The 25,223-nt window shown below is 41.1% G+C and overlaps 1 protein-coding gene across 15 annotated transcripts in view; it reads left to right on the forward strand.

Annotated features, from left to right (window-relative positions):
- The window catches only part of TANGO6 (transport and golgi organization 6 homolog), a 257,175-nt gene that overhangs the window by 55,904 nt on the left and 176,048 nt on the right, over positions 1–25,223 (forward strand). For 8 of the 15 annotated variants that reach the window (XR_013530109.1, XR_013530111.1, XR_013530113.1 and 5 more), the window contains 5 exons: positions 6,380–6,492; positions 8,598–8,774; positions 12,669–12,801; positions 14,894–15,085; positions 24,791–24,925. Coding sequence is in view for 9 of the 15 variants with exons in the window: in XM_008986128.6 (XP_008984376.3) it covers positions 6,380–6,492; positions 8,598–8,774; positions 12,669–12,801; positions 14,894–15,085; positions 24,791–24,925 (750 nt within the window). In the remaining 6 variants the exon portion in view is untranslated. Of the gene's footprint in view, positions 1–6,379; positions 6,493–8,597; positions 8,775–12,668; positions 12,802–14,893; positions 15,086–24,624; positions 24,652–24,790; positions 24,926–25,223 lie in introns of all 15 variants that reach the window. The other 7 variants (XR_013530108.1, XR_013530110.1, XR_013530112.1 and 4 more) reach the window with 1 other exon arrangement.

Consider the following 25,223-nt stretch of genomic DNA (forward strand, 5'->3'; position numbering starts at 1 on the left):
GAACTGAAGCAATGAAAATCTCATTATGCACAGGTGGAGGAGGTAAGTATTGAGTGAGTGGTCAGTGGTATGTGTTTTGGGATTTTTAATATTGTAGTAAATACATATGAGATTTACCATTTTAACCATTTGAAATTGTATAATTTAATGGCATTAAATCTATTCACGATGTTTCCTAACCATCACCACTATCTAGTTCCAAAACTTTTTCATTACCCCATATGGAAATCCTGTATCCATGAAGCAATTAGTCCCCATTCTTCCCTCCTCTGAGTCCGTGGCAACCACTAATCTGCTTTCCCTCCCTGTGAATTATGAATGGATTTTGTGTCAGACAGATTTGGGTTTATCCTGGTTCTGCCATTTGCTAACAATATGTCTTTGTTCAACTGACTGACTCCTCCTCTGATCCTCAGTTTTCCACATTTTTAGAATGGGAACAAAAATGCTTCACCTACAGGACTCCTCTTATGAAAACTTTTTGTATGTGAAATGTTTGGCTGAATACCTGGCTAACTCTTGAGTGGAATGCAATACATGGTAGTTATTGTTTGCTGCATAAAAGCGGTAACAGTTAGCCGGGCATGGTGGCATGTGCCTGTAGTTTCTGCTACCTGGGAAGCTGAGGCACAAGAATCACTTGAAACCAGGAGGTAACTTGAGCCACTGCACTCAAGCCTGGGCAACAGAGCAAGTCTTTGTCTCAAAAAATAAAAGTAAATAAATAAAAGCAGTAACAGTGGAATTTCTTTAAATTGTGTACTACTGTATTCACTGCCTATTCACCAAAAATTCAGGTAACATCACTCCGTAATCTACTCTGATAATCACTGAAGTAGGGAACTTGGCTTTTGCCTTCCAAGCTAGTTAAGGAGTTGGGAGATAATTATATACTATATCCCTGGACAATTATATGTCACAAGCTCTAAAAGGCACTTGGAATTTAAAGAAGAAAAATCATTTTGCAGTGTTTAGGTGCTCAATATTTGAATGAATGAGTGAATGAATGAACATGGAAGAGTAAATATATGACAGGCTTATGGAGGAGGTGGAATTTGAGCTGGGTCAGTTTAATAAGCACCATTGCAATCTTTCATCTCCAAAATCAGTCTGGTCATTAGGATGCATAGCAATGCTTAAGGCAGATAAAATTAAAAATTATATATTTTTATTATTTTTAAATGTTAATTATACAGTTTTATGAAACTGATTTTGATTATTGATTTTTATTTTCAGATGACTATTCTAAAGCTTTTTATTTAATTTTTATTTTACTTATTTATTTTTGAGACAGTGTCTCATTCTGTCACCCAGGCTGGAGTGCAGTAGCCATGATCGCGGCTCACTGCAAGCTCTACCTCCTGGGTTCAAGCAGGTGATTCTCCTGCCTCAGCCTCTCGAGTACCTAGAATTACAGGCCCACCCCACCACATGTGGCTAATTTTTGTATTTTTAGTAGAGATAGGGTTTCATCATGTTGGTCAGGCAAACTCTGGTACTCAAGTGATCCTCCCTCCTCAGCCTCCCTAAGTGGTGGGGTTACAGATATGAGCCACTACTCTCAGCCCAAAACTTTTATTTTTTATTTTAATTAATTTTTTAGAGGCAGAATCTTGCTCTGTTGCTTGGGCTAGAGTGCAATGGCTCACTTCAGCCTCAAACTCCTGGGCTCAAGAGATCCTCTTGCCTCAGCCTCCTGAGTAGCTGGGAGTACAGGCGTGCACCACCTTGCCCAGCTAATTTTTGCTTTTTGTAAAGATGAGGGTCTTGCTATGTTGCCCAGGCTGGTTTTGAACTCCTGGGCACACGTGATCTTCCCACCTCAGCCTCAAAGTGCTGGGATTTTGGCATGAGCCACTGCACCCAGCCCAAAGCTTGTAAATGATACATGTACTTCCATCAGGGAAGTTTAAAGGGAGTTAGATTTTAGCTCAGTACAGAAGAAATTTACTATTAGTGTTAGAAAGAAGGTGACAATTGTGTATATATCAAGGAAAGGACATTGACATTCTTTAAAATACTGTACCAGCCTGGCCAACATGATAAAACTTCGTCTCTACCAAAATTAGCCAGGCATGGTGGCACATGCCTGTAGTCCCAGCTACTTGGGAGGCTGAGGTTGCAGTGAGCTGAGATTCTGCCACCTGCACTCCAGCCTGGGTGACAGAGTGAGACTCCATCTCAAAAAAAAAGATACATAGAAAACATTTATTTATCAGATTGAACCAAAAGGAAACCATAATTCTAAGTCTTTTCACTAAAAAAAAAAAAAAAAAAAAAAAAAAGTCCTATTTCTCTGTTTCTGTCTGTGAACTTGATAGATACTAGTTGGTAAATTGATAAAGGTTATTGTTTTTTTTTTTTGAGACAGCTTCTTGCTCTGTTGCCCAGGCTGGAATGCCATGGTGTGATCTTGGCTCACTACAACCTCTGCCTCCTGGGTTCAAGTGATTGTCCTGCCTCAGCATCCTCAGTAGCTGGGATTACAGGCGTGTACCACTACACCCGGCTAATTTATGTGTTTTTAGTAGAGATGGGGTTTCACCATATTGGCCAGGCTGGTCTCAAAGTCCTGACCTCATGATCCACTTGCCTCAGCCTCCCAAAGTTCTGGGATTACAGGTGTGAGCCACTGTGCCCAGCCAATAAGGGTTGTTGTTAATTTTTCTTTCTGCATGCTCTTCCCCTCATCACTATCCATTTAACCTGCTTTACTTTCTTCCTAGCACTTGTCACTACCTGGTATTATATAGTTGTTTCTTGCCTGTCTTTCCAATTAGAATATTAGCTCCTTGAAGCAGATAATGTTGTTCAGCACCATATCTGCAGAGCTGCAAGTGTGCTAGCACAAAAGTGGCACTCAGTACACATTTGTTGAACCTTTATATAAAATATAAAAATAATATATATGTATAAATAGCTGTATGTTATTTTCCAAATATAAAAGTAGTACTTGTTCCTGGTAAGAAGATATAGAAAAGTGTATGGAAGAAGCAAAGAAAAAATTAGCGGAATTTTTTTTTTGAGACAGTGTTTCATTCTTGTTGCCCAGGCTAGAGTGCAATGGCGTGATCTCTGCTCACTGCAACTTCTACCTCCTGGGTTCAGGCGATTCTCCTGCCTCAGCCTCCCAAGTAGCTCGGATTACAGATATGTGCCACCACGCACAGCTAACTTTGTTTTTTTGGTAGAGACAGGGTTTCACCATGTTGGTCAGGCTGGTGTCAAACTCCTGACCTCAGGTGATCTACCCACCTTGGCCTCCCAAAGTGCTGGGATTATAGGCATGGGGCACAGCGTCTGGCCAAATTAGAGGAGTTTATCGGCAACAACACTTACCCCTGAGGAGTGTGCTCAGTTGAGTTCATGTTAAAGTTTGCGGTGCTTTGGCCCTATCAAGCCAGTAAATAACGAAGACTTAACTCCATTTGTTTTTTGGTTTTTTGTTATTGTTTTGGGTTTCTTTTTTTTGTTTTTTTTTTTATGTACAAAAAATCCTGGTAGGAAGGATGGCTCCACAGAGATTACCTCTGAGAACACAGGATCCAAAGCCGAACAATAGGTCCTTAGGTTATCTGGGGAAATCTCTTCTTTTACCTCCTGTAATTGGTGATATCATCATTGGGCCTGCACATGACTTCTGAACACTGCTGTACACAGCGCTTCATTTAGTTGGGCTTATGGAGATTAGATCATGCACAGGAAGCTGGTTCCTTGGCTAACAGACTCCAGAGAGGAGTCAGGAGGCTTAAGGGATGTGAAAAATTAGGACTGATTTTAAAGAGACAGGATTCGCTGGGAAAGCACAGAGATTTTTTTCCAGCTCATGAAATGCCTCCATGATCTTTAGTTTCTTATGAACAACATTGATTCCTACTTCAATACTCTTTCTATAAATAAGGGCCTCTTTAATCTCTATTTTCCCTTCCCTCACCTTTATTTTATTTTATTTATTTTTAATAGAGATGGGGTCTCACCATGTTGCCCAGGCTGTTCTCAAACTCCTGGGCTCAAGTGATCCTCCCTCCATGGCCTCACTAAGTACTGGGATTACAGGTGTGAGCCATCTCACAGGGCCCCCTTCACCCTCAAAATAGGGCTGTTAATTCTGACTTTGTGAGACTGTTAAAATTTTAAGAAGCTAACTCTTTAAAGAATCTAGCATAGTACTTGGAAGATAAAAACCTATTGTAGGTCTTGGAACATACACACCATGAGCATAATCATTGTCAGCTCCTTTTCTTTCTCTTTTTATCATTATCACTGTCCATACTATCAGGTTGTAATTAACTTATTATAACAGAATTACATTTTGAAATCCTATTGTGTTTAATTGGAGTTTTGAATAACGTTTTTGCACTTCTTAAGATACTTTCAATTATCTGCTTTATCATTATTATTGGTTTACTTGGCTGGGTGCAGTGGCTGGTCCCAGCACTGTGGGAGGACAAGGCAGGAGGATTGCTTGAGCCCAGGAGTTCAAGACCAGCCCGGGCAACATGGCAAAACCCCATCTCTACTAAAAATACAAAAAACTAGTTGTGCATGGTGGTGTGTGCCTTTGGTCCCAGCTATCCAGGAGGCTAAGGTGGGACTATCGCTTGAGCTTAGAGATCGAGGCTGCAGTGAGCTATGATTTCTCCACTACATTCTAGCCTGGGTGAGAGAGACACATCTCAAATAATAATAAAAATAATATGTTTACTTGTTTTAGTCTTCCCATAATATTACAAGCAATACGAAGATAATGACCCTTACTGATTTTTATATTTACTACTGTACCTAGAACTGTACTTTGAACTCAGTACAAACTCCTGCCTTTGTACTTTGAATGTTCAGTAAAAGCTTGTTGAATTGAGTGCATTTGTGCTGGCCTTATTGAAAGATACAACTAAAATATGCAACATTATGATTGTTAATAAAAGTCACCATCTTGGGTTGTGAACCGAATCTCTATTAAAAAAAAAAAAGTCACCATCCTCACACACTTGTCTTTTTTTTTTTTTTTTTTTTAATTCTTTTCATAGTTAACATCTCACACACTTAACTGTGTAGAGCCAGTACAGATCTAGGTGAACAGTGCAATTACTCTTTTTTCTTTCTTTCTTTCTTTTTTGTTTTTTGTAGAGATGGAGTTTCACCTTGTCAGTCAGGCTGGTCTCAGTCTCCCAACCTTAGGTGATCCACCTACTTTGGCCTCCCAATGTGCTGGAATTACAGGAGTGAGCCACCATGCCCGGCCACTTTTCTTTTTTTTAAGAGACAGGGTCTTGCTCTGTCACCCAGGCTGGAGGGCAATAGCATAATCATAGCTTATTGCAGCTTTGAATTCCTGGGCTCAAATGATCTTCCTGCCTCAGCCTCCCAAGTAGTTGGGACTGTAGGCATGAGCTACCACACCTGGCTAATTTTTAAATTTTTTTTGTAGGATGGGGTCTTGCCCTGATGCACAGCTGGGCTTGAACTCCTGGCCTCAAGCAATCCTCCCTCCATGACTTCCAAAAATGCTAGGATTACAGACATGAGCCATTGTGCCCAGCCGTACAGTATAATTTCTTTGAACATTTGTAGAATTAGGGAGAATAGGACATGTCCATGTGTTGGTCACATCTTAAGAGTGATGAATCTGGAGTAAGCAATGTTTTGGGTTTTGTTTTGTTTGATTTTTCAAATCTAGTTTTAAGTTTTTCCCTTAGGTAGTAATTACTTGTTCCTAATAGCAGGGCCTTCAGCAGAAGGACAGTTATCAAATAGTTAAATAGGCAAATTAGGAAACTCAGACATAGCCAAAAGTAGGAAAGGAAGAGGTCAGAAAATGGGTGAGTTGACCCATTCTAGTCAGTTCTAGAGACTGCACACATGAAATGCTGCTACTCCAGTTCCCTCTCTTGATTCAGCCCGTCTACCAAACTCAAATGGTTTCATTGCCATACCTGAGCCTATCCTTGGAGCTAAAATAGTGTGATTAGGGCGAGATACTGCTTAAGACACTGAGCCCTGGCCAGGCATGGTGGCTCACACCTGTAATCCCAGCACTTTGGGAGGCTGAGGTGGGAGGATCACAAGGTCAGGAGTTCCAGACCAGCCTGGCCAACGTGGTAAAACTTCATCTACTAAAAATACAAAAATTATCTGGGCGTGATGGCACATGCCTGTAATCCCAGCTACTTGGGAGGCTGAGGCAGGAAAATTGCTTGAACCTGGGAGGCAGAGGTTGCAGTGAGCCGAGATCACACCACTGCACTCCAACCTGGGCAACAAGAGTGAAACTCCCTCTTGAAAAAAAAGACACTGAGCCCTGCTAGGTATCTGGTATGTGATTCTCATTGCTCTGGCCAGGCAGTCATGGGATTATTCTTCACCATTTCGTTTTCCTTAGGTGTACGTGGTTGGGAATGAACCTTTAACAGTTTTGATGGATTCTCTGCTTCCAGTCCTGGGAGTGCTTTTTCTTCTCTACTGTTTTACTAAGCAGAGTGTATCTCACATAAGGTAAACAATCAAGAGACCCTTATTTGTTTATAAATAGAATCTTATTTGTTTATAAATTGTGACACCTTTTTTGCATGTTGTTTTTGTTCTTATTTTGAATATAAGACTTTGCCACTTTGAAATTACCATTTTCTTTCAAAGTCAGGAAAACACTGGGATCTTCCTATTTTGCTCATCTAGAAAAGAAAGAGAATTTTACAGATCCCAGAGCATTGGATACAGTTTTTAGAATGACTTTCCTCAGCCTCTGTCCTGGATCTCAAAGACAAAATCTCTGTTTACATGTATAGACATGCCACTTTTTGATCAGTGAGAAATGCTACGATAACTTGTCTAGGAAGGAGGAAATAGGGGATGGATCATAATGACCTTGTGGGGAGTTAGAAAACAAGTTGGGAAATCTAGATCTGAATGTGGCACTTTGTAATTTAGCCTGGGATTTGGTGTTGGTGATGCAGTGTGTTGTTTGGAAAGAAGGGATTCCTTAGTCATCTAGAAAATACTGCTTTGTCATAGTATTTAAGTAGGATTCATTTTGTATCAGCTCCATTTTCACAGTAATTTATGTTGTTTCTTCCTCCAGGCAAGAGTTATTCTGTCTCAAGTCATACAGAATTATGATTTTTGGGGTTTGGTGATCCCCGCATGTAATCCGATATACGATATACGATAATAGTACCTTCTTCACAGAGTTATTGTGAAGACTAAATATGCACTAATGTGTTTAGCACAGTCCCCTGCAAATAGTAAGCTCAGTAAATGGTAGCTATCATTATCACCATTGCTAAGTGGTGGAGGAAACACCATCTTTTGTACTATTCAAAGCTTACATAATGTTCTCGGCTCTTCAGCTTGGGTCAGCACACCGTTGTAGCCCACAGCCACAATGGCAATGACGAGAGAATGCATTGAAGAGGGAGACTGTGCATCTGTGAACTTGGTTTCAAGGGACAGTCCACAAAATAACTCTCGTTTTTGTTTTTTTTGAGACAGAGTCTCACTCTGTCACCCAGACTTGGGGCAGTGGTGTGATCTCAGCTCACTGCAATCTCCGCCCCCTGGGTTCAAGTTATTTTCCTGCCTCAGCCTCCTGGGTAGCTGGGATTACAGGCATCTACCATCATGCCAGGCTAGGATTTTTGTTTGTTGGTTGGTTGGTTTTTTTTTTGAGCAGAGTCTCAGTCTGACACCCAGGCTGGAGTGCAATGGCTTGATCTCGGTTTACTGCAACCTCCACCTCCCAGGTTCAAGCAATTCTCCTGCCTCAGCCTCCCGAGTAGCTGGGATTACAGGTGCCCACCACCACACCCAGCCAATTTGTTGTATTTTTAGTAGAGATGGGGTTTCACCATGGTGGCCAGGATGGTCTCAATCTCTTGATGTCGTGACCCGTCTACCAAAGTGCTAGGATTATAGGCATGAGCAACTGCTCCTGGCCAGTTTTTGTGTTTTTAGTAGAGATGGGGTTTTACCATGTTGGCCAGGCTGATATTGAACACCTGACCTCAGGTGATTAACCTGCCTCAGCCTCCCAAAATGTTGGGATTACAGGTGTGAGCCACTGCACCAGGCCTCTTGTTTTTGTTTTAAAACCCAAGTTCTCACAGCACTGTCGTGTTCTCATCAGAGACTGACAAGGAACGTGTGAACATTGGTTTAGTTCCTCTCCTAGTTGACTGGCACAGATGAAAGGGGTTAAGGAATCAGTGATATTTTGTTGATATGCTGCTTCTTCGTGTCCAGCTATTAGTCCTGCTGAGAGTAGATGATTTTTATCCGTGTATACTTTCTCTGACAGTGCCTGATGCAAAGGCAGTAATACACTTGGAATTACCAAAAAAGAAAAAGAAATTACGCGGGGCTCATGTAGCATATCAGGGTTGCTTCCAGAGCCAAGGATTAGTCAGTCATTGAATTTCAGGATATTTGCATTCTGAAATTCGCAAGAGGCATACTTTCCTCTCCTTCATTTCAGCAGTACTGGGAAATTGTGCCAGCATTTAGAATGCAGTGGAACCTGACAGCCTTTCTTTCTTTTTTTATGTTAGCTTGTTAGATGCATGGAGTAAGATGACAAGCTCATTCATAACTGCTTTTTCTGCCAGGTCACTTTGCCAAGAGATCTTATTATGGATTCTGGGGAAGCTGGAAAGGAAGAAGGCAATTGCCAGCCTGAAAGGATTTGCAGGGTTGGACAAAGCTGTGCCCTCTCTCCATTCTCTGTGTCAGTTTAGAGTCGCCACTCAAGGTGGCATTATGATTACCATCAAAGAGGCCATTAGGTGAGTCCACCCATCCATTGCTGTCTCTCTTCAGATTTAATTTTGCCCAAAAGGCCATTCAGTGATTCAACCACTAAGGGGTGCTAATAGAAAAGAAACCAGAAACTCGTGTCGCTGAGGTGCCTGCTATTTATATTCTCTAAATGAAATATGAGCCTTAAATAGTCCTCCAGGTTTTTTTCCAAGGTGCCTGCTAATAGTTGGTGCAATTTACTGGAGCCTTACAGCCCTGCATCACAACAAGCCCGCTTACTCCACCATCTTTGCCAGTTAATCAGAGTAAAGGACAGACACATTCACCATTAACACCATAATAATCCAGTTCTCTTTCTGACTCTCAAAATGGTATATGTGTGTGTTTATAGTCAGACTTATTCCTGAGGGAAATTGTCTAATAGCTATCTTTTATGCTAATTTTATGATGGAGATTTCTCATAGGTATTGATTAGAAAGTACTTAATAAATATTAGTGGAATGGATCATTTATTTCTCCAACATCTCACAATTGTATATTTTAAATTATTTCTACTTTCTGGATAATCTGATGTTATTACCTCAGAAAATAAATTCCTGTTGGTCATAGTCCATGTAATATTAATAGATGACAGCTATCCTGTTTGGATTTCACATCACATTCAGAGTGCTACTGTGTGTTGAGGTGTTGAAATATAATTATATATTCATAGTTAACTTGGTATAGTTTTAAAATACCTCTTCAGTTTGATGGACTTGAGGAAAATAGAAAAACGCATAGATTGCAAACAGAATTATCAGTATAAACTCAAACTGCTATTCTACCTAGCAACAGTTCTCAAGAAGATGTTTTTGGCCAGGCATAGTGGCTCACACCTGTAATCCCAGCACTTTATGAGGCTGAGGCAGGTGGATCACCTGAGGTTAGGAGTTTCAAACCAGCCTGGCCAACGTGGTGAAACCCCATCTCTATTAAAAATACAAAAATTAAGCTGGACACGGTGGCTCACACCTCTAATCCCAGCACTTTGGGAGGCCAAGGTGGGTGGATCATGAGGTCAAGAAATCGAGACCATTCTGACCAACATGGTGAAACCCCATCTCTACTTAAAAAAAAAAAATTAGCTGGGTGTAGTGGCGTGCGCCTGTAGTCCCAACTACTTGGGAGGCTGAGGCAGGAGAATGCTTGAACCCAGGAGGCAGAGATTGCAGTGAGCCGAGATTGCACCGCTGTACTCCAGCCTGGCACCTGACAACAGAACAAGACTCTGTCTTAAAAACACAAAAATACAAAAATTAGCCAGGCATGGTGGTGCATGCCTGTAGTGCTAGCTACTTGTGAGGCTGAGGCACAAGAATTGCTTGAACCATGAGGCGGAAGTTGCAGTGAGCTGGGATTGCACCACTGCACTCCAGCCGGGGTAACAGAATGAGACTGTCTCAAAAAAAAAAAAAAAAAAAAAAAAAAAAAAAAAAGAAGGGTCTGGCACAGTGGCTCATGCCTGTAATCCCAGCACTTTGGGAAGCCCAGGTGGGTGGATCACTTGAGGTCAAGAGTTTAAGACCACCCTGGCCAACATGGTTAAACCCCATCTCTACTAAAAATACAAAAATTACCCAGTTGTAGTGGCAGGCACCTGTAGTCCCAGCTACTCGGGAAGCTGAGGCAAGACTGTCACTTGAACCTGGGAGGTGGAGGTTGCGCTCCAGCCTGGGTGACAGAGCAAGACTCTGTCTTTAAAAAAAAAAAGAAGTTTCTTTAAAGAAACTCTATAAGAGCAGCTTGGATTTATGATCTTTAGATCTAGAGTTTTTACTTTTCTGGAATTAAATATAATTGTTCGGAATTTACTTTTTATTGTTGAAATTTTAAGAGTAGTACTTAAGAAAATTGTCCTGTGTTTTTGTTTTGTTTTTGAGGCTGAGTCTGGTTCTGTCACTCAAGCTGGAGTGCAGTGGCACAATCTTAGCTCACTGTAAGCTCCACCTCCTGGGTTCAAGCAATTCTCCTGCCTCAGCCTCCCAAGTAGGTGGGACTACAGGTACCCGCCACCACGCCCAGCTATTTTTTGTATTTTTAGTAGAGATGGGGTTTCACTGTGTTGGCCAGGCTGGTGTTGCACTCCTGATCTCGTGATCCACCTGCCTCAGCCTCCCAAAGTGCTGGGATTACAGGCGTGAGCCACCTCACTTGGCAACATCTGTCATTTTTTTTCTCAATTTAGTCTGAAAAAAATTTATTTCATTGGTCACAGAAATAACACATATTCTTTGTATAATGCAAAAAGCACATAAAGAGGAAAACAAAAGTCAACCAGTGTCTTATTTCCTGTTCACATTATATTAGCATTTTGCTTTTTAGTACCTCTTCAGTGCCTTTGTATTTGTTTACATGATGATGTGGAATTATAATATAGTATCTTGGGCTGGTTACGGTGGCTCATACTGGTAATTCCGGCACTTTGGGAGGCCAGGGTATAAGGACTCCTTGAGACCAGGAGTTTAAGACCAGCCTGGACAACATAGCAAGACTCCATTTTTAAAAAATATATAAAGTGTGTGTATGTGTGTGTGTGTGTGTGTGTGTGTAGTATCTTGGTCTCTTCACCTGTCAGAAGAATTAAAAACTAAAAGCTGTAGCACCTCATGAGAAAGTACAAAAATTTCTTGATCAGCCTGGGCAATATGACATGACCTGGTCTCTACCAAAAAATACAAAAATTAATTGGTCATGATGGTGCACCTCTGTAGTCCCAGCTGCTTGGGAGGCTGTAGCCAGATTTTGTAAGACCACCCTGGCCTTGGTAATCACATTCAACCTACTCATTTTTCTGAACCTTTATGCGTTTTCCTATTTCAGCTAACTGGTTCCTTTCAGTTGAGGTTGACTGCATGTCCGCCCGTGATGATCATGTCTTTCTGCTGCCCATAACCCTTCAGTGGCTCATCAGAAAAAAGTCAGAGTTTCTTTAAAAAAAATTAAATGAAAGTTGCCAGGAAAATTAAAATAAAATAAAAAAAGTCAGAGTTCCTTTGAATGACATCTAAGGCCCTCTGTGATCTAGCCTTACTTTGCAGCCATCTCTTTGTTTGTTTTTCTTCAGGACCTAGAATATCTGCATGTAACTTATATTTTAATTCCTCCTTGCTTTTGCAACTTCTGAAATAAGAGTAATTCTTCAACATCCGTTTTTTTTTTTGTTTGTTTTTTTTTTTAGAAATAAGATCTGCCAGGTGCAGTGGCTCACACCTGTAATCCTAACATTTTGGGAGGCAGAGGCGGGTGGATTGCCTGGGCTCAGGAGTTCGAAACCAGCCTGGGCAACAGGGCAAAACCCTGTCTCTACTAAAATACAAAAAATTAGCCAGGCATGGAGGTGTGCACCTGTGGTACTAGCTACTCAGGAAGCTGAGGCAGGAGAACTGCTTGAACCCAGGAGATGGAGGTTGCAGTGAGCTGAGATCATGTCACTGTACTCCAACCTGGGCAACAGATTGAGATTCCATCTCCAAAAAAAAAAGAACTGAGATTTTGCCATGTTGTCTATGTTGGCTGGAGTGCAGTGACTATTCATAGTTGTGATCATAATGCATTACAACCTCAAACTCCTGGGCTCAAGCAGTCACCCTGCCTCAGCCTCCTAGTACACTATGGGTGTGCACCACTGTGTCCAGCTAACATCCATCTTCATAAATCTTTCCCTATTCGAGTAAACGACCATGCAGGACATAACAGGCTTGTTTCTGAGAATGAATACTTTTTTCAGAATGGAGAAATAGTAAAATAAGTTAAATAAATTTTGGGGATCTTTTTTAATGATTGTTTGGATATCACATGTTACTTTAGGAGATTTCTATGGGGTTTAAAAATATGTGTATCTCTGGTGACACTGCCAAGATAAATTTTACCCTTCATTGTAGTGACGAAGATGAAGATGAAACCCTGTACCAGAAGGTATCCTCAGAGCAGGACCGAGTGGAGCATCTTGGGGACTTGCTGTCCCTCTGCCAAGAATGCGGTTTGGCAGGAGACTTCTTCATCTTCTGTTTGAAAGTAGGAAGTACAAGTATCCTGGTCATTGTTATTCCAGGGGAGTTTCAGGAGACCCTTTGAATTTTCAAGGCATTTATAATTTTAGGTCCTAAAATTTAGGTCCTGTTTTAGGGAAAATGATCAGAGGATGTAAAGAAATTTATTTTTTAGTGGCCTTTGGATTGGTAAAAAGAAGAAGCTTACCTTCATTATACTCAGGCTATCTACTACTTCCCCAAGTAATCAGCACTGACATTTTAGAGATGAACAAAGCAGGACCCTCGATCTATGAAAGGGTTAATCTTTGCTCCACATTGACAGTAAGAACCCTTTTGAAGTTAATAGCAGGTTTTACAGCTATAGAGTAATCCCTTATCCTTCTGACTGTTGTTTTGTCAGGTTATTTGCAAAGGAGATTTAGCAATTTTGCCTCTTTCATTTCATTTTGTGGGCACTGGAAGCCTTTTCTGGGTTTGTTTCTTAGTGCCAGTGGTTGTGCTTTGCTTCCTTTTCTTCTATTCTGTGACAGTAACTTGTACTTCATAATGTTACTCTTTGTTGCACATATGACATCATAAGCCAGTGACCTCCAGCTCTGCTTTCTCAGTGTCCACTCTAAAAGAAATCTAAGAGAGTTTAAGGTTTCTGTGGGTGTGGGAGAATTCAAGGAGGGAATCAGGGCTAACATTTCTAGAACTTGAAGTAGTGGACACTTTTTGATGCTTTCTTGCCTCCCATGTTCACACCTATCCTCATGCCCAGTGATATTCTTTTTAAATAACATTCCAAGGGGATGTGCTCTTAATTGTATACTTCAAAAAATTGTTCCAGGCTGGGCATGGTAGCTCACACCTGTAATCCCAGCACTTTGGGAGGCCAAGCCAGGTGGATCACCTGAGCTCAGGCATTCAAGACTAGCCTGGGCAACATGGCAAAACCCTGTCTCTGCCAAAAAAACAAAAACTTAGCCTGGCATAGTGGCTTGTGCCTGTAGTCCCAACTACTCAGCGGGCTAAGGTGACAGGATCACTTAAACCCAGGAGGCAGAGGTTTCAGTGAGCCAAGATCTTACCAGTCTACTCCGGCCTGGGTGACAGAGTGAGACCCTGCCTCAAAAAAAAAAAATGTTTAATAGACAAGCAAACAAATAAAAGAACTTTGCTCTAAAACAGGTTATCTCTACCCTGACACTATTGACACCTTGGGCCAGATAAATTTTTTTTGTGAGTGGCTGTCTTGTGCATTGTAGGGTATTTAGAAACATTCTCACCTCCACTAATTAGATTACCCCTCAATTATGACAGCCAAAATATCCCAGACATTGTGAAATGTCCCCTGGGGAGGAAAATTACCGAGGCACAGTTGAGTACCACTACTCTAAACTGTCAATTACTTTGGTAAAGCCCTAATTATTTATTAGGAAACTCAAGATTTTTACTTCCCAAGGAAATTTACAACAGTGAAGGGTAGGCGAATAGCCTACAAAACCCACAGTAATACATGATTTCTTAGTAGGAGTTTAGCTCTAAGTATGTTAGAGAAAAAGGGTGGTAATGTTGGAGGCATCTAATGGTCTCCAAAAGGGGTTTGAGAATGTGAGGTGGTCTGAGGTCTCAGTTCAAGGAAGACCACTAGTAGAAATCATAAAAATACTCACAAAACAAAAAGCTTGTCAAATTATTTCTTTGTGTGTGTATATATATTTTTTATGAGATTTACATTTTTATATGCAGTATATCATACTGTACGTATTCTGCAACTTTTCACTCAATTATTTCTTTGTGTGTGTATATATATTTTTTATGAGATTTACATTTTTATATGCAGTATATCATACTGTACGTATTCTGCAATTTTTCACTCAATAGTGTACTGATACCCGTATAAATCTAATTCATTTATATTAACTGCTGTGATATAATACATACATTGTAATGTTTTCTTATTGCTGGACATTTAGGTTGTCTCCAAGTTTTGGCTATTACAAATAATGTTGCCACAAACACAGACTATTTCTTTAAACATACAGTTCAAACAGAGGTTTCTACTTGTTTGGGAAGGCCTTAGTTCTACTGGCTTTATCTTCACTTTTACTTCCCTGCCATGCTTGTAGGAGTTGACTCATGTGGCCATGGAAAATGAAGCAGAGTTAAAAACTAAGCCCTTCTCCAGCAAGAGCCTCTTGGAATTAGAGCAACGTCAGACTCTTCTTGTGGAAGGCCAAGAGCAGAAGCTGCTTGTCCTGCAGCTGATGGCGGTTCTGTGCAAGAGAATGTCTGAGCAGATATTCACAAACATCACTCAGGTAAGTAGTTGCCACATTGCGGACCCCAGCCTGGTGTATTTGCCTATTTTGTTTTCTTTGCATTCTCCACCCCCCACCAAAAAGTTTAACAATGTTGCTCAGAGTGTGATTTGATGACACCTGCATCATGAGGTGTTTCTTGGAATGCTGATTAAATACGGAAATTACATAGCCCATACCAGGCCAACTGAATTCAAAACTTCCCAGTGTCCTGAGACTCCACATGTTTAACAAGCTCCTGAGGTGATTCTCATGCACATAAAATTTTGTCTTAAATGATTATATGTTATGTTATAGTAATTTTCAACTTTGGGTGCAAAAAAAATTATCTAGGATCTTTTTCAAAATATTGATAGCCAGCCCATGCTTAAAGATTCTGATTCATCGTGTCTGCATTAGAATCTCTATCCTACTCAAGCTCCATGGATGATTCTAATGTGTATCAAAACTTGAAAATGATTATACATTCAATTTGAAGAAAAGAAATCACAAATAATAATGAGATCACCTTGAATTTTATAGGTCCACTAACTCACAGCCATTCTCCACAACATCCTGTAAAGTTTTAAAATGTTTTTAAAAATGCTTTCAGAGTAGTATCACTATGCAAGGCCATGCCTGAATTTTATTGGCTCAGACATTATTTTTCCCACCTTTAAAAAAGATAGGAAATAAAAGTAATAAAGCAAAGGCAGTACAGCCACCAGATTTTACCACTTAACCAGTTAGTTGTTGCTTGGTTGGTCAATAGGCGGTTGTAAGATGGTATGATTGTCACGCTTAAATCTGATTCTCCAGTTCTTTGTATGGTCGTCATTGTTATCTGCCTTTGAGTGTTGCTAAGCAGCATTTCACTATAGCTCCTGCTGAGAAAATTTGCAGCTGCCTGTCAGTCTGACTTACCATGCCTGTTTAATGAGAATTATGCTCATGATTTCTTTCCTGGCCTCTTACTCTTTCAGTTCATTGACCCCATGTTACTTAGTAGGGTGATTTGTTCCTCCAGTGGTTATATCCATTCCCTGAAGACTTTTTCATTCAGACCTTATGTTTTTATCTCAGGGTGCTAGTTGGAAGGGAGATGATCTAAAAACTGATATGACTTGAGCTTTTTCGCTTAGCTCCCTTTACTCCTAATTAAGGAACAATGGTGTCAGGCTGGTACAAAAATGATTTGTCCCACTAAATTATCCTTCAGCTAAGGTTAAAATGTATCAGGACTAAAAGAACCACAAGGAAATATTAAATTGCATTTGGTAATCTCACCGTTCATGATAATATTGGTATATTATTTTATTTTATTATTTTTAGTTGAGACGGAGTCTTGCTCTGTCCCTCAGGCTGGAGTGCTGTGGTGCAATCTCGGCTCTTCAGCCTCCCAAGGAATTGGGATTACAGGTGTGCACCACTGCACCTAGCTAATTTTTGTATTTGTAGTAGAGACAGGGTTTCACTCTGTTGGCCAGGCTGATCTTGAACTCTCAACCTCAGGTGATCTACCCGTCTTGGCCTCCCATAGTGCTGGGATTACAGGCGTGAGCTGCTCTGCCCGGCCATTATTGGTATATTATTTTGAAACACACACACACATATGGATAAAGAAAATAAGTTAATGTAATTTTGTGAATATTATTAGGGATCAAGATTTTTAGCATTAAAAAAGAGATATAAAATGAAGAACCAGAGTAAAGAGCCTATAATTTATTATTCTTTTTTTTAAGAGACAGAGTCTCACTATATTGCCCAGACTGGATTTGAATTCCTGGGCTCAAGCACTTCTGCCACTTCAGCCTCCCAAATAGCTGAAACTACAGGTGCATACCACCATGCCCAGCTTAAAGTATTATTGAATTTGAATTGGAAATATTAGTTTAAATTCATGATTTAGTTTTCTCTTTTAAAAAAAATAGATATTTCCGAGCTCAGCCCATTGTCAGTCCCAAGAAGCAACGACAACCTAGTAGCAATAAGCATTCTTAGTGACAATTTATGGGGTTTTTTTTGAGACGGAGTCTGGCTCTGTCATCCAGGTTGGAGTGCAGTGGCATAATCTCAACTCACTGCAGCCTCCCAGGTTCAAGTGATTCTCCTGCCCCAACATCCCAAGTAGCTGGGATTGCAGGTATGTGCCACCATGCCTGCCTAATTTTTATTTATTTATTAAAATTTTTTTTTATCCCTGGCTGATTTTGTATTTTTGGTAGAGATGGGGTTTAGCCATGTTTCCCAAACTGGTCTTGAACTCCTGACCCCAAGCAATCCACCCGTCTCAGCCTCCCAAAGTGCTGGGATTACAGGCATGAGCCATTGTGCCCAGCTCAGTTTATAGTTTTTAAATACTATTTTCTACTAAAAGAATTCTGAGCTCTATGGAATACGGTTGATTCAAAGTCTGAGGGAGGCAGGAATTGTATATTATAAGCCTCAAGGCATCTTGTTGTGCCTGAATACAAGGAAGCAACCTGAGATGAATGGGATCATATCTGTAGCACAGTGAAGCCAACTTGAAGGGACTCCCATTGTCATAGATAAAACAATTAGATCATTAAAGGGAAAAAGGCCTGCAATGGGTTGAAGTACATCAAAGATAAAAATCTGAGTTAAAGAAAAAAAACTCTTATAGGACACCTTTGGGATTGCCAGGGCATCAACTCATTATTTTGTACATTGATAAGTAAAAGTAAAGAATAAAGCATTTGTCTTGTGTTTCCTGTAGGAATTGTATGTCAGGTAACCAAGTGGTCAGTGAAGGAACATTTTTCTTTACGGGAGAATCATAGCTAAAAATTTAAAAAGAGAACTAGAAAATTACATCTTGGCCGGGTGCAGTGGCTCATGCCTGTAATCTCAGCACTTTGGGAATCTGAAGCAGGAGGATTACCTGAGCCGAGGAGTTCAAGGCCAGGCACAATGGCAAGATCATAGCTCACTGCAGCCTTGCACCCACTGGGTTCAACCAATCCTCCCGCCTTAGCCTCTCCAGTAGCTGGGACTACAGGCATGCACCAGCACACCCAGCTAATTGTTTCACTTTTTTTTTTTAGACGGAGTTTCGCCCTCGTTACCCAGGCTGGAGTGCAATGGCGGGATCTCGGCTCACTGCAACCTCCGCCTCCTGGGTTCAGGCAATTCTCCTGCCTCAGCCTCCTGAGTAGCTGGGATTACAGGCACTTTTTTTGTGGAAGTGGTGTCTCACTGTATTGCCCGGGCAGGTCTGGGCAATAGTAAATGATCTAGCAACTTGAGAAACTGGAAATCTAAATGTCTGCATGTGGAGAAGTCAAGAAGCAAACCACTATACCTCAATAAAGCAGTTAAATTTTTTTTTTTTTTAAAGAAAAATAAGAAAAAAGGGAGCAAGCTTCTTTTCACTACAGAACCCTGGAAGGACTTGAAGCACCAGATAAGCTCTAAAAATGGAGTTGAATTTAGAGCTTAAAATAGTTTGAGCTTGGGCGCAGTGGCTCACACATGTAATCTAAGCACTTTGGGAGGCCGAGTCAGGCAGATCACGAGGTCAGGAGTTTGAGACCAGCCTGGCCAACATGGTGAAACTCCTGTCGCTACTAAAAATACAAAAATTAGCCGGGTGTGGTGGTGCGTGCCTATAATCTCAGCTACTCTAACCCAGGAGGCAAAGGTTGCAGTTAGGCGAGATCGTGCCATTGCACTCCAGCCTGGGCAACAGAACAAGACTCTGTCTCAAGGAAAAAAAAAAAAAAACAGTTTGAAAGGCTGTATAGGATTCAGTAGATTCCTGCATTCATTCCTTTCCTTTGTATGACCACCTCCACTTCCCAGTACAAGACTGGAGGTTTACTCTTGAGAGATGTTGAACCTAAGTGACTTTGAACTTGGGTGGGAGAGGCAAACTGAAAAATAGTAGGTATAGGCTGGGCTCAGTGGTGCATGCCTGTCATCCCAGCACTTCGGGAGGCCACGGCGGGCAGATCACGAGGATAAGAGATTGAGACTATCCTGACCAACATGGTGAAACTCCGTCTCTACTAAAAAATACAAAAATTAGCTGGGAATGGTAGCACGCATCTGTAGTCACAGCTACTTAGGAGGCTGAGGCAGGAAAATTTCTTGAACCCAGAAGGCCAAGGTTGCAGTGAGATCGCACAACGGCACTCCAGCTTGTCAGCAGAGCGAGACTCTGTCTCTAAATAAATAAATAAATAAATAAGGTGTAAGTTGAAGTCTGCATCCTCAACAATGAGGCCTCTACCCCTTCCACTCAAGTGTCAGAGTCTTGGCGGCAGGTTTAGACACCCCCATAGGACTACTATGAGGATTCAATCAGTTAATACCTGTAATGTGTTCAGAATCGTGCTTGGTAAATAGTAAATGCTTAATGTTATTATTAAGCTAAACAGCTAAATAATTACAAGTGGTTGCTTCTGTAGAGCCTGAATCAGACCAGAAGAAATGATGTAGGGCACTGCTGTTTTTAACTACAAACTTTTAGGAATATTTGGCTTTTAAAATTATGTAGGTTTATAAGAAGTTTTAAGTAAAAAGTAAAGATCTGTCCTCACTCTCCACAATATATATAAATTTTAGAACAGGCTTCAGTCACACACCTATTCTTGTGGCTGGCAGCCCCACCAAAATGATAGGAAATGTTTAGTAGGGGGAGAAGCTGCTGTTCAAATGGGAAGGGGTTTTGGTATTAATACGAAGAATGTTTGAGGGAAAATGTACTTCATAGATGACAGTAATAGCTGGCTATCCCTTTACGGTTAATGGTTCCCTGTTTTGTTTTTGTTTTTAACATACATACAAACATAGAAATTTTCTGTTTTAGTAATAGGATCATACTGCTTGTTTTGATGTCTGTACACACACACACACACACACATACACACACAGATAGTATAGGCTGGGCACGGTGGCTCACGCTTGTAATCCAAGCACTTGAGGAAGCCAAGGCAGGCGGATCATGAAGTCAGGAGTTTGAGACCAGCCTGGCCAACACAGTGAAACCCCATCTCTACCAAAAATACAAAATTAGCTGGGCATGGTGGCAGGCACCTGTAATCCAGGCTACTTGGGAGGCTAAGGCAGGAGAATCACTTGAACCCTAGAGGCGGAGATTGCAGTGAGCTGAGATTGCACCATTTCACTCCAGCCTGAGTGACAGAGCAAGTCTGTCTCCACAAAGAAAAAAAAAAGATAATGGAGAGGAACTTAGAAAAAGTTGGAAGGCTAAGTAGTCCTAGTTGAGTAATTTAAGAATACTTGTGCTGAAATGAAAGCTAAATATAAACAAGGAATGCCTTATTTATATTTTGTTATTGTTGTTAGAGACAGGGTCTCACTCTTTCACCCACGCTGGAGTGCAGTGGTGCAATCACAGCTCACTGCAACCTCGAACTCCTTGGCTCAAGCACTTCTCCCAACTCAGCTTCCTGGGTAGCCAGGACTACAGGTGCATGCCACTGTGCCTGGCTAATTTTTTAATTTGTTGCCAGGTTGGTCTTGAACTCCTGGCCTAAAGTAATCTCCTATCTGGCCTCCCAAAGTATTAGGATTACAGGAATTAGCCGCTGTTCCCAGCCAAGGAGTGTTTTAGAAAACTCCCTGGAGGCAAAATAGGTGGCCTAAGATGGTAGAAACAGTTTCTACCTAGTTTCCCTAGAAACGGCCAGTGTCTTTATCCTCTAGTATGAATAAAGTCTTAGGGCTGGAGGAGGTGGTGAAAACTGTCATAACCAGCATGTTCATTCTAGTAAGTGGAACTTTTAATAACCTTTCTAGTTTCCTGCCTTGCTTCAGAAGACAAGTGTTAACAAGCTGTTCTCCTGACTTTAAGCCTGCAATAAAGATTCTAGCACAGCATGTGATTTGTCCAGATAATTAAACATGCAAGCTTGCATGTTATTTGAAGGCTTATTATGACCTTCTCAGCCTTTCCATTTCTAAAATGATTTCTGTCTTTTGAATCATTAATCCCAAGTATGCATGTGTGTGTGCACGCATGTGTATTGTGTACTGTCATTTATTCAAAGGTGTTTCTACTTAAGGTGATTAATCCAAATGCATTGAAAATGATGCTGACTAAATTAATTATATTTAAAGATTAGTTGTTAGCCAAATGCTATGAAAATCTTATTTAGGAACAATCTTAATCCTTTAAAATATTTAATACTTAAAAAAAGACTAGATCAGGGATCTCCAACCCCCAGGCCACAGACAGGCCATGGCCTGTTGGGAACCAAGCCACATAGCTGGAGGTGAGCACGGCACAAGTGAGCTTTACCACCTGAGTGCCGCCTCCTGTCAGATCAGCAGCAGCATTAGATTCTCATAGGAGTGCAAACCCCGTTGTGAACTGTGCATGCAAGGGATCTAGGTTGTGCAGTCCTTATGAGAATCAAACTCCTAATGATCTGAGGTGGAACAGTTTCATCCTGAAACCATTTCCTGCCCCTCTCCCCCTCCTGCCCCTGCCAAAACCAGTATGTGGAAAAATCACTTTCCATGAAACCAGTCCCAGGTGCCAAAAAGGTTGGGGACCACTACTGTTGATCATTTGCCCAGATTGTTTGAGGACACTGGCTTCCAGATGAAACTGAACGCCACCCCTCCATTCGTTGCTTACTAGAATTAGACTGTTGAAATGTGGCAGACAAAGAGGGATGGAAATCCCTGAGGAGGAAACCTCCTTTTGAGAAGCAGATCTGTGACCCTCTGTCATAGTCAAAAAGTAACAGGTCATTTTTTATAAAGGAAGTTTATTTTTTAGAGCAGTTTTAGATTCACAACAAAATTGAACAGTAGGTACAGAGATTTCCCTTATACTCCCTGCACTCACACAACATAGCCTCCCCCATTGTTAATGTCTCCCACCTGAGTGATGCATTTATTTATTTATTTATTTTGAGACGAAGTTTCGCTCTTGTCACCCAGGCTGGAGTGCTGTGGCGCGATCTTGGCTCACCACAACCTCCGCCTCCTGGGTTCAGGCAGTTCTCCTGCCTCAGCCTCCTGAGTAGCTGGGATTACAGGCACGCGCCACCATGCCCAGCTAATTTTTAGTAGAGACGGGGTTTCACCATGTTGACCAGGATGGTCTCGATCTCTTGACCTCATGATCCACCCACCTCAGCCTCCCAAAGTGCTGGGATTACAGGCTTGAGCCACCGCGCCTGGCCAGTGATGCATTTCTTATAGCTGATCAATCTACATGGACACATCACGACCCAGAGTCCATAGTTTACACTAGGGCTCACTCTTGGTGTTGTACAGCCTATAGATTTGGACAAATTTGTAATGCCATGTATCCACAATGACAGTATCATACAGAGTAGTTTCCCTACCCTAAAAATCCTCTTGTTCTACCTGTTCTGTCCTCCCTCTCTCCTAACCCCTGGCAACCCTTGATATTTTTACTGTCTCCATAGTTTTGCCTTTCCCAAAATGTTATATAATTGAAATCATACAGCATGTAGCCTTTTTGGCTTGGCTTCTTTCCCTTAATATGCATTTAAGGTTCCTCCATATCTTTTCATGGCTTGATTGCATATTTTTTGGTGCTATTTTTCCATTGTTTGGATGTACCACAATGTATTGATGCGTTCACCTACTGAAGGACATCTTGGTTACTTCCAAGTTTTAACAATTATGGCTAGAGCTGCTATAAACCACCATGTACAAGTTTTTGTGTGCACATAAGTTTTCAACTCATTTGGATAAATATCAAGACAAGCAATGGCTAGATTGTATGGTGAGAGTATGTTTAGTTTTATAAGAAACTGCCAAACTGTCTGCCAAAGTGGCTGTACCATTTTGCATTCCCAGCAACAGTGAATGAATGAGAGTTCCTGTTGCTCTATATTCTCACCAGCATTCCTTGTGAAATCAGTGCTCTGGATTTTGGCCATTGTATTAGGTGTGTAAATGTATGTCACTAATGTTTTAATTTCCAGTTCTCTAATGACATAGGATGTGAAGCATCTTTTCATATGCTTTTTTGCCATCTGTATATTTTCTTTGGTGAGATGTCTGTTTGTGACTTTTGCTCATTTTTAATTGGGCTGTTTCTTTTTCTTTTCTTTTCTACATAGGATCTCTCTCTATCACACAGCCTGGAGTGCAGTGATACCATCATCGCTTACAGCAGCCTTGACCTCCTGGGCTCAAGCAGTCCTCCTACCTCAGTCTCCTGAGTAGCTGGGACTATAGTCATTTGCCATTATTCCCTGCTAATTTTTTCTTTCTTTTTTTTTTTTTTTTGAGACAGGGTTAGGCTAGAGTGCAGTGGCACTATCTTAGCTCACTGCAACCTCCGCCTCACTGTTCAAGCGATTCTCCCACCTTAGCCTCCTAAATAGCTGATACTACAGGCATGCGCCACCATGCCCAGATAATTTTTTGTATTTTCTTGGTAGAGACAGGGTTTCACCATGTTGGCCAGGCTGCTCTAAACTCTTAATCTCAAGCGATCGACCTACCTCAGCTTCCCAAAGTACTGGGATAACAGGCATGAGCTGCCGTGCCCTATCCAGGTTTTCTTATTGTTGAGCCTTAAGAGTTCTCTGTAAATTTTAGAAAACAGTCCCTTGTCAGACTGTTTTGGGTGAATATTTTCTCCCAGACTGTGGCTTCTCTTTGTGTTCTCTTGACAGCCTCTTTTGCAGAGCAGGAATTTTTAACTTCAGTAAAGTACAGCTTATCATTTCTTTCTTTTTTTTTTTTTTGAGACGGAGTTTCGCTCTTGTTACCCAGGCTGGAGTGCAATGGTGTGATCTTGGCTCACCGCAACCTCCGCCTCCCGGGTTCAGGCAGTTCTCCTGCCTGAGGCTCCCGAGTAGCTGGGATTACAGGCACGTGCCACCATGCCCAGCTAATTTTTTGTATTTTTGGTAGAGACGGGGTTTCACCATGTTGACCAGGATGGTCTCGATCTCTTGACCTTGTGATCCACCCGCCTCAGCCTCCCAAAGTGCTGGGATTACAGGCTTGAGCCACCACGCCCAGCATCATTTCTTTCTTTCACAGATTGTGCCTTCGGTGTTGTATCTCAAAAGTCATCACCACCCTCAAGGTCATCTAGATTTTCCATGTTATCTTCTAGGAGTTTATAATTTTGTATTTTGCATTGAAGTCTGTGATCCATTTTGAGTTAATTTACAAGTCATTTTGCTTTTGAATTTTCAGACAAAATTCATGAAAAGTAAAGGAAGTTGGAGTAGCATATTAAAACATTTGGAAAAGTATAAATAGGCTTTCTCATTTATTAAGCATATGGCCTTAAACAACATTTTTAAAGTCTCAGATTCTGCATTTTATAATGAGGATAATAATACTGACCTCATACAGTTGATATGAGAACTAAGTGACATTGTACATGTGAAACCCTTAGGAGCTTCCTGCTTGCTGAACACGTGGAGATGCTAGAAGTGGGGCTAACTCAGAGAATGCATGGATGCTCCACTCCTACTGGCTTGTCCTATCCATTTGTCTGTTCAATTGTGTCCTTTGTAATAACCTTTATAATAAACCAGTAAATTTTTTTTTTTTTTTTTAAAAAGCAAAACACTGAACATCACACCTGCATGGTAAGTAGCAGTTGTTATGGATGGTTTTTGCTATCGTGATATAGATGAAGAAGATGAGGATGTCGACATAGGATGTAAGAAGAATTTTGGTTTTTTTTTTTTTATTCCTCACTGATTCTCAGTTTCCTTTTTTTGGTAGGTGGTGGAGTTTGTAGCAGCAACATTACAGAGAGCCTGTGCAAGCTTGGCCCATCAGGCAGAAAGCACTGTAGAATCACAGACACTGAGCATGTCCATGGGGCTTGTGGCTGTCATTCTGGGAGGAGCTGTTCAGGTGAGTTGTAGACATGAGCCAAGCTCAAATGGAGGGAAGGGATAAGCGAAATATGAGTTGTTTCCTTTCCATACCCTTGTGAGAAATAAGAATGCATATTGTACATAGGAGAACCAGGATAAAGAAGTTAGTCTGTTAATGAGAATTCTCTCCAAAGTAGAGAACAAAAAAGTTGCACCGTTTCCACTCTGTCACCTGAATAGGCTTCACTATCAGAAGGGCAGGGTCCTTTCTACCTGTTACAGTCTTAATTTGGAAACATGTAGGCTGGTGTTTTGCATCTGAGGTGAATACTAGA

Source organism: Callithrix jacchus, chromosome 20 (assembly GCF_049354715.1).
Source record: "Callithrix jacchus isolate 240 chromosome 20, calJac240_pri, whole genome shotgun sequence".
Taxonomy (NCBI): Eukaryota; Metazoa; Chordata; class Mammalia; order Primates; family Cebidae; genus Callithrix; species Callithrix jacchus.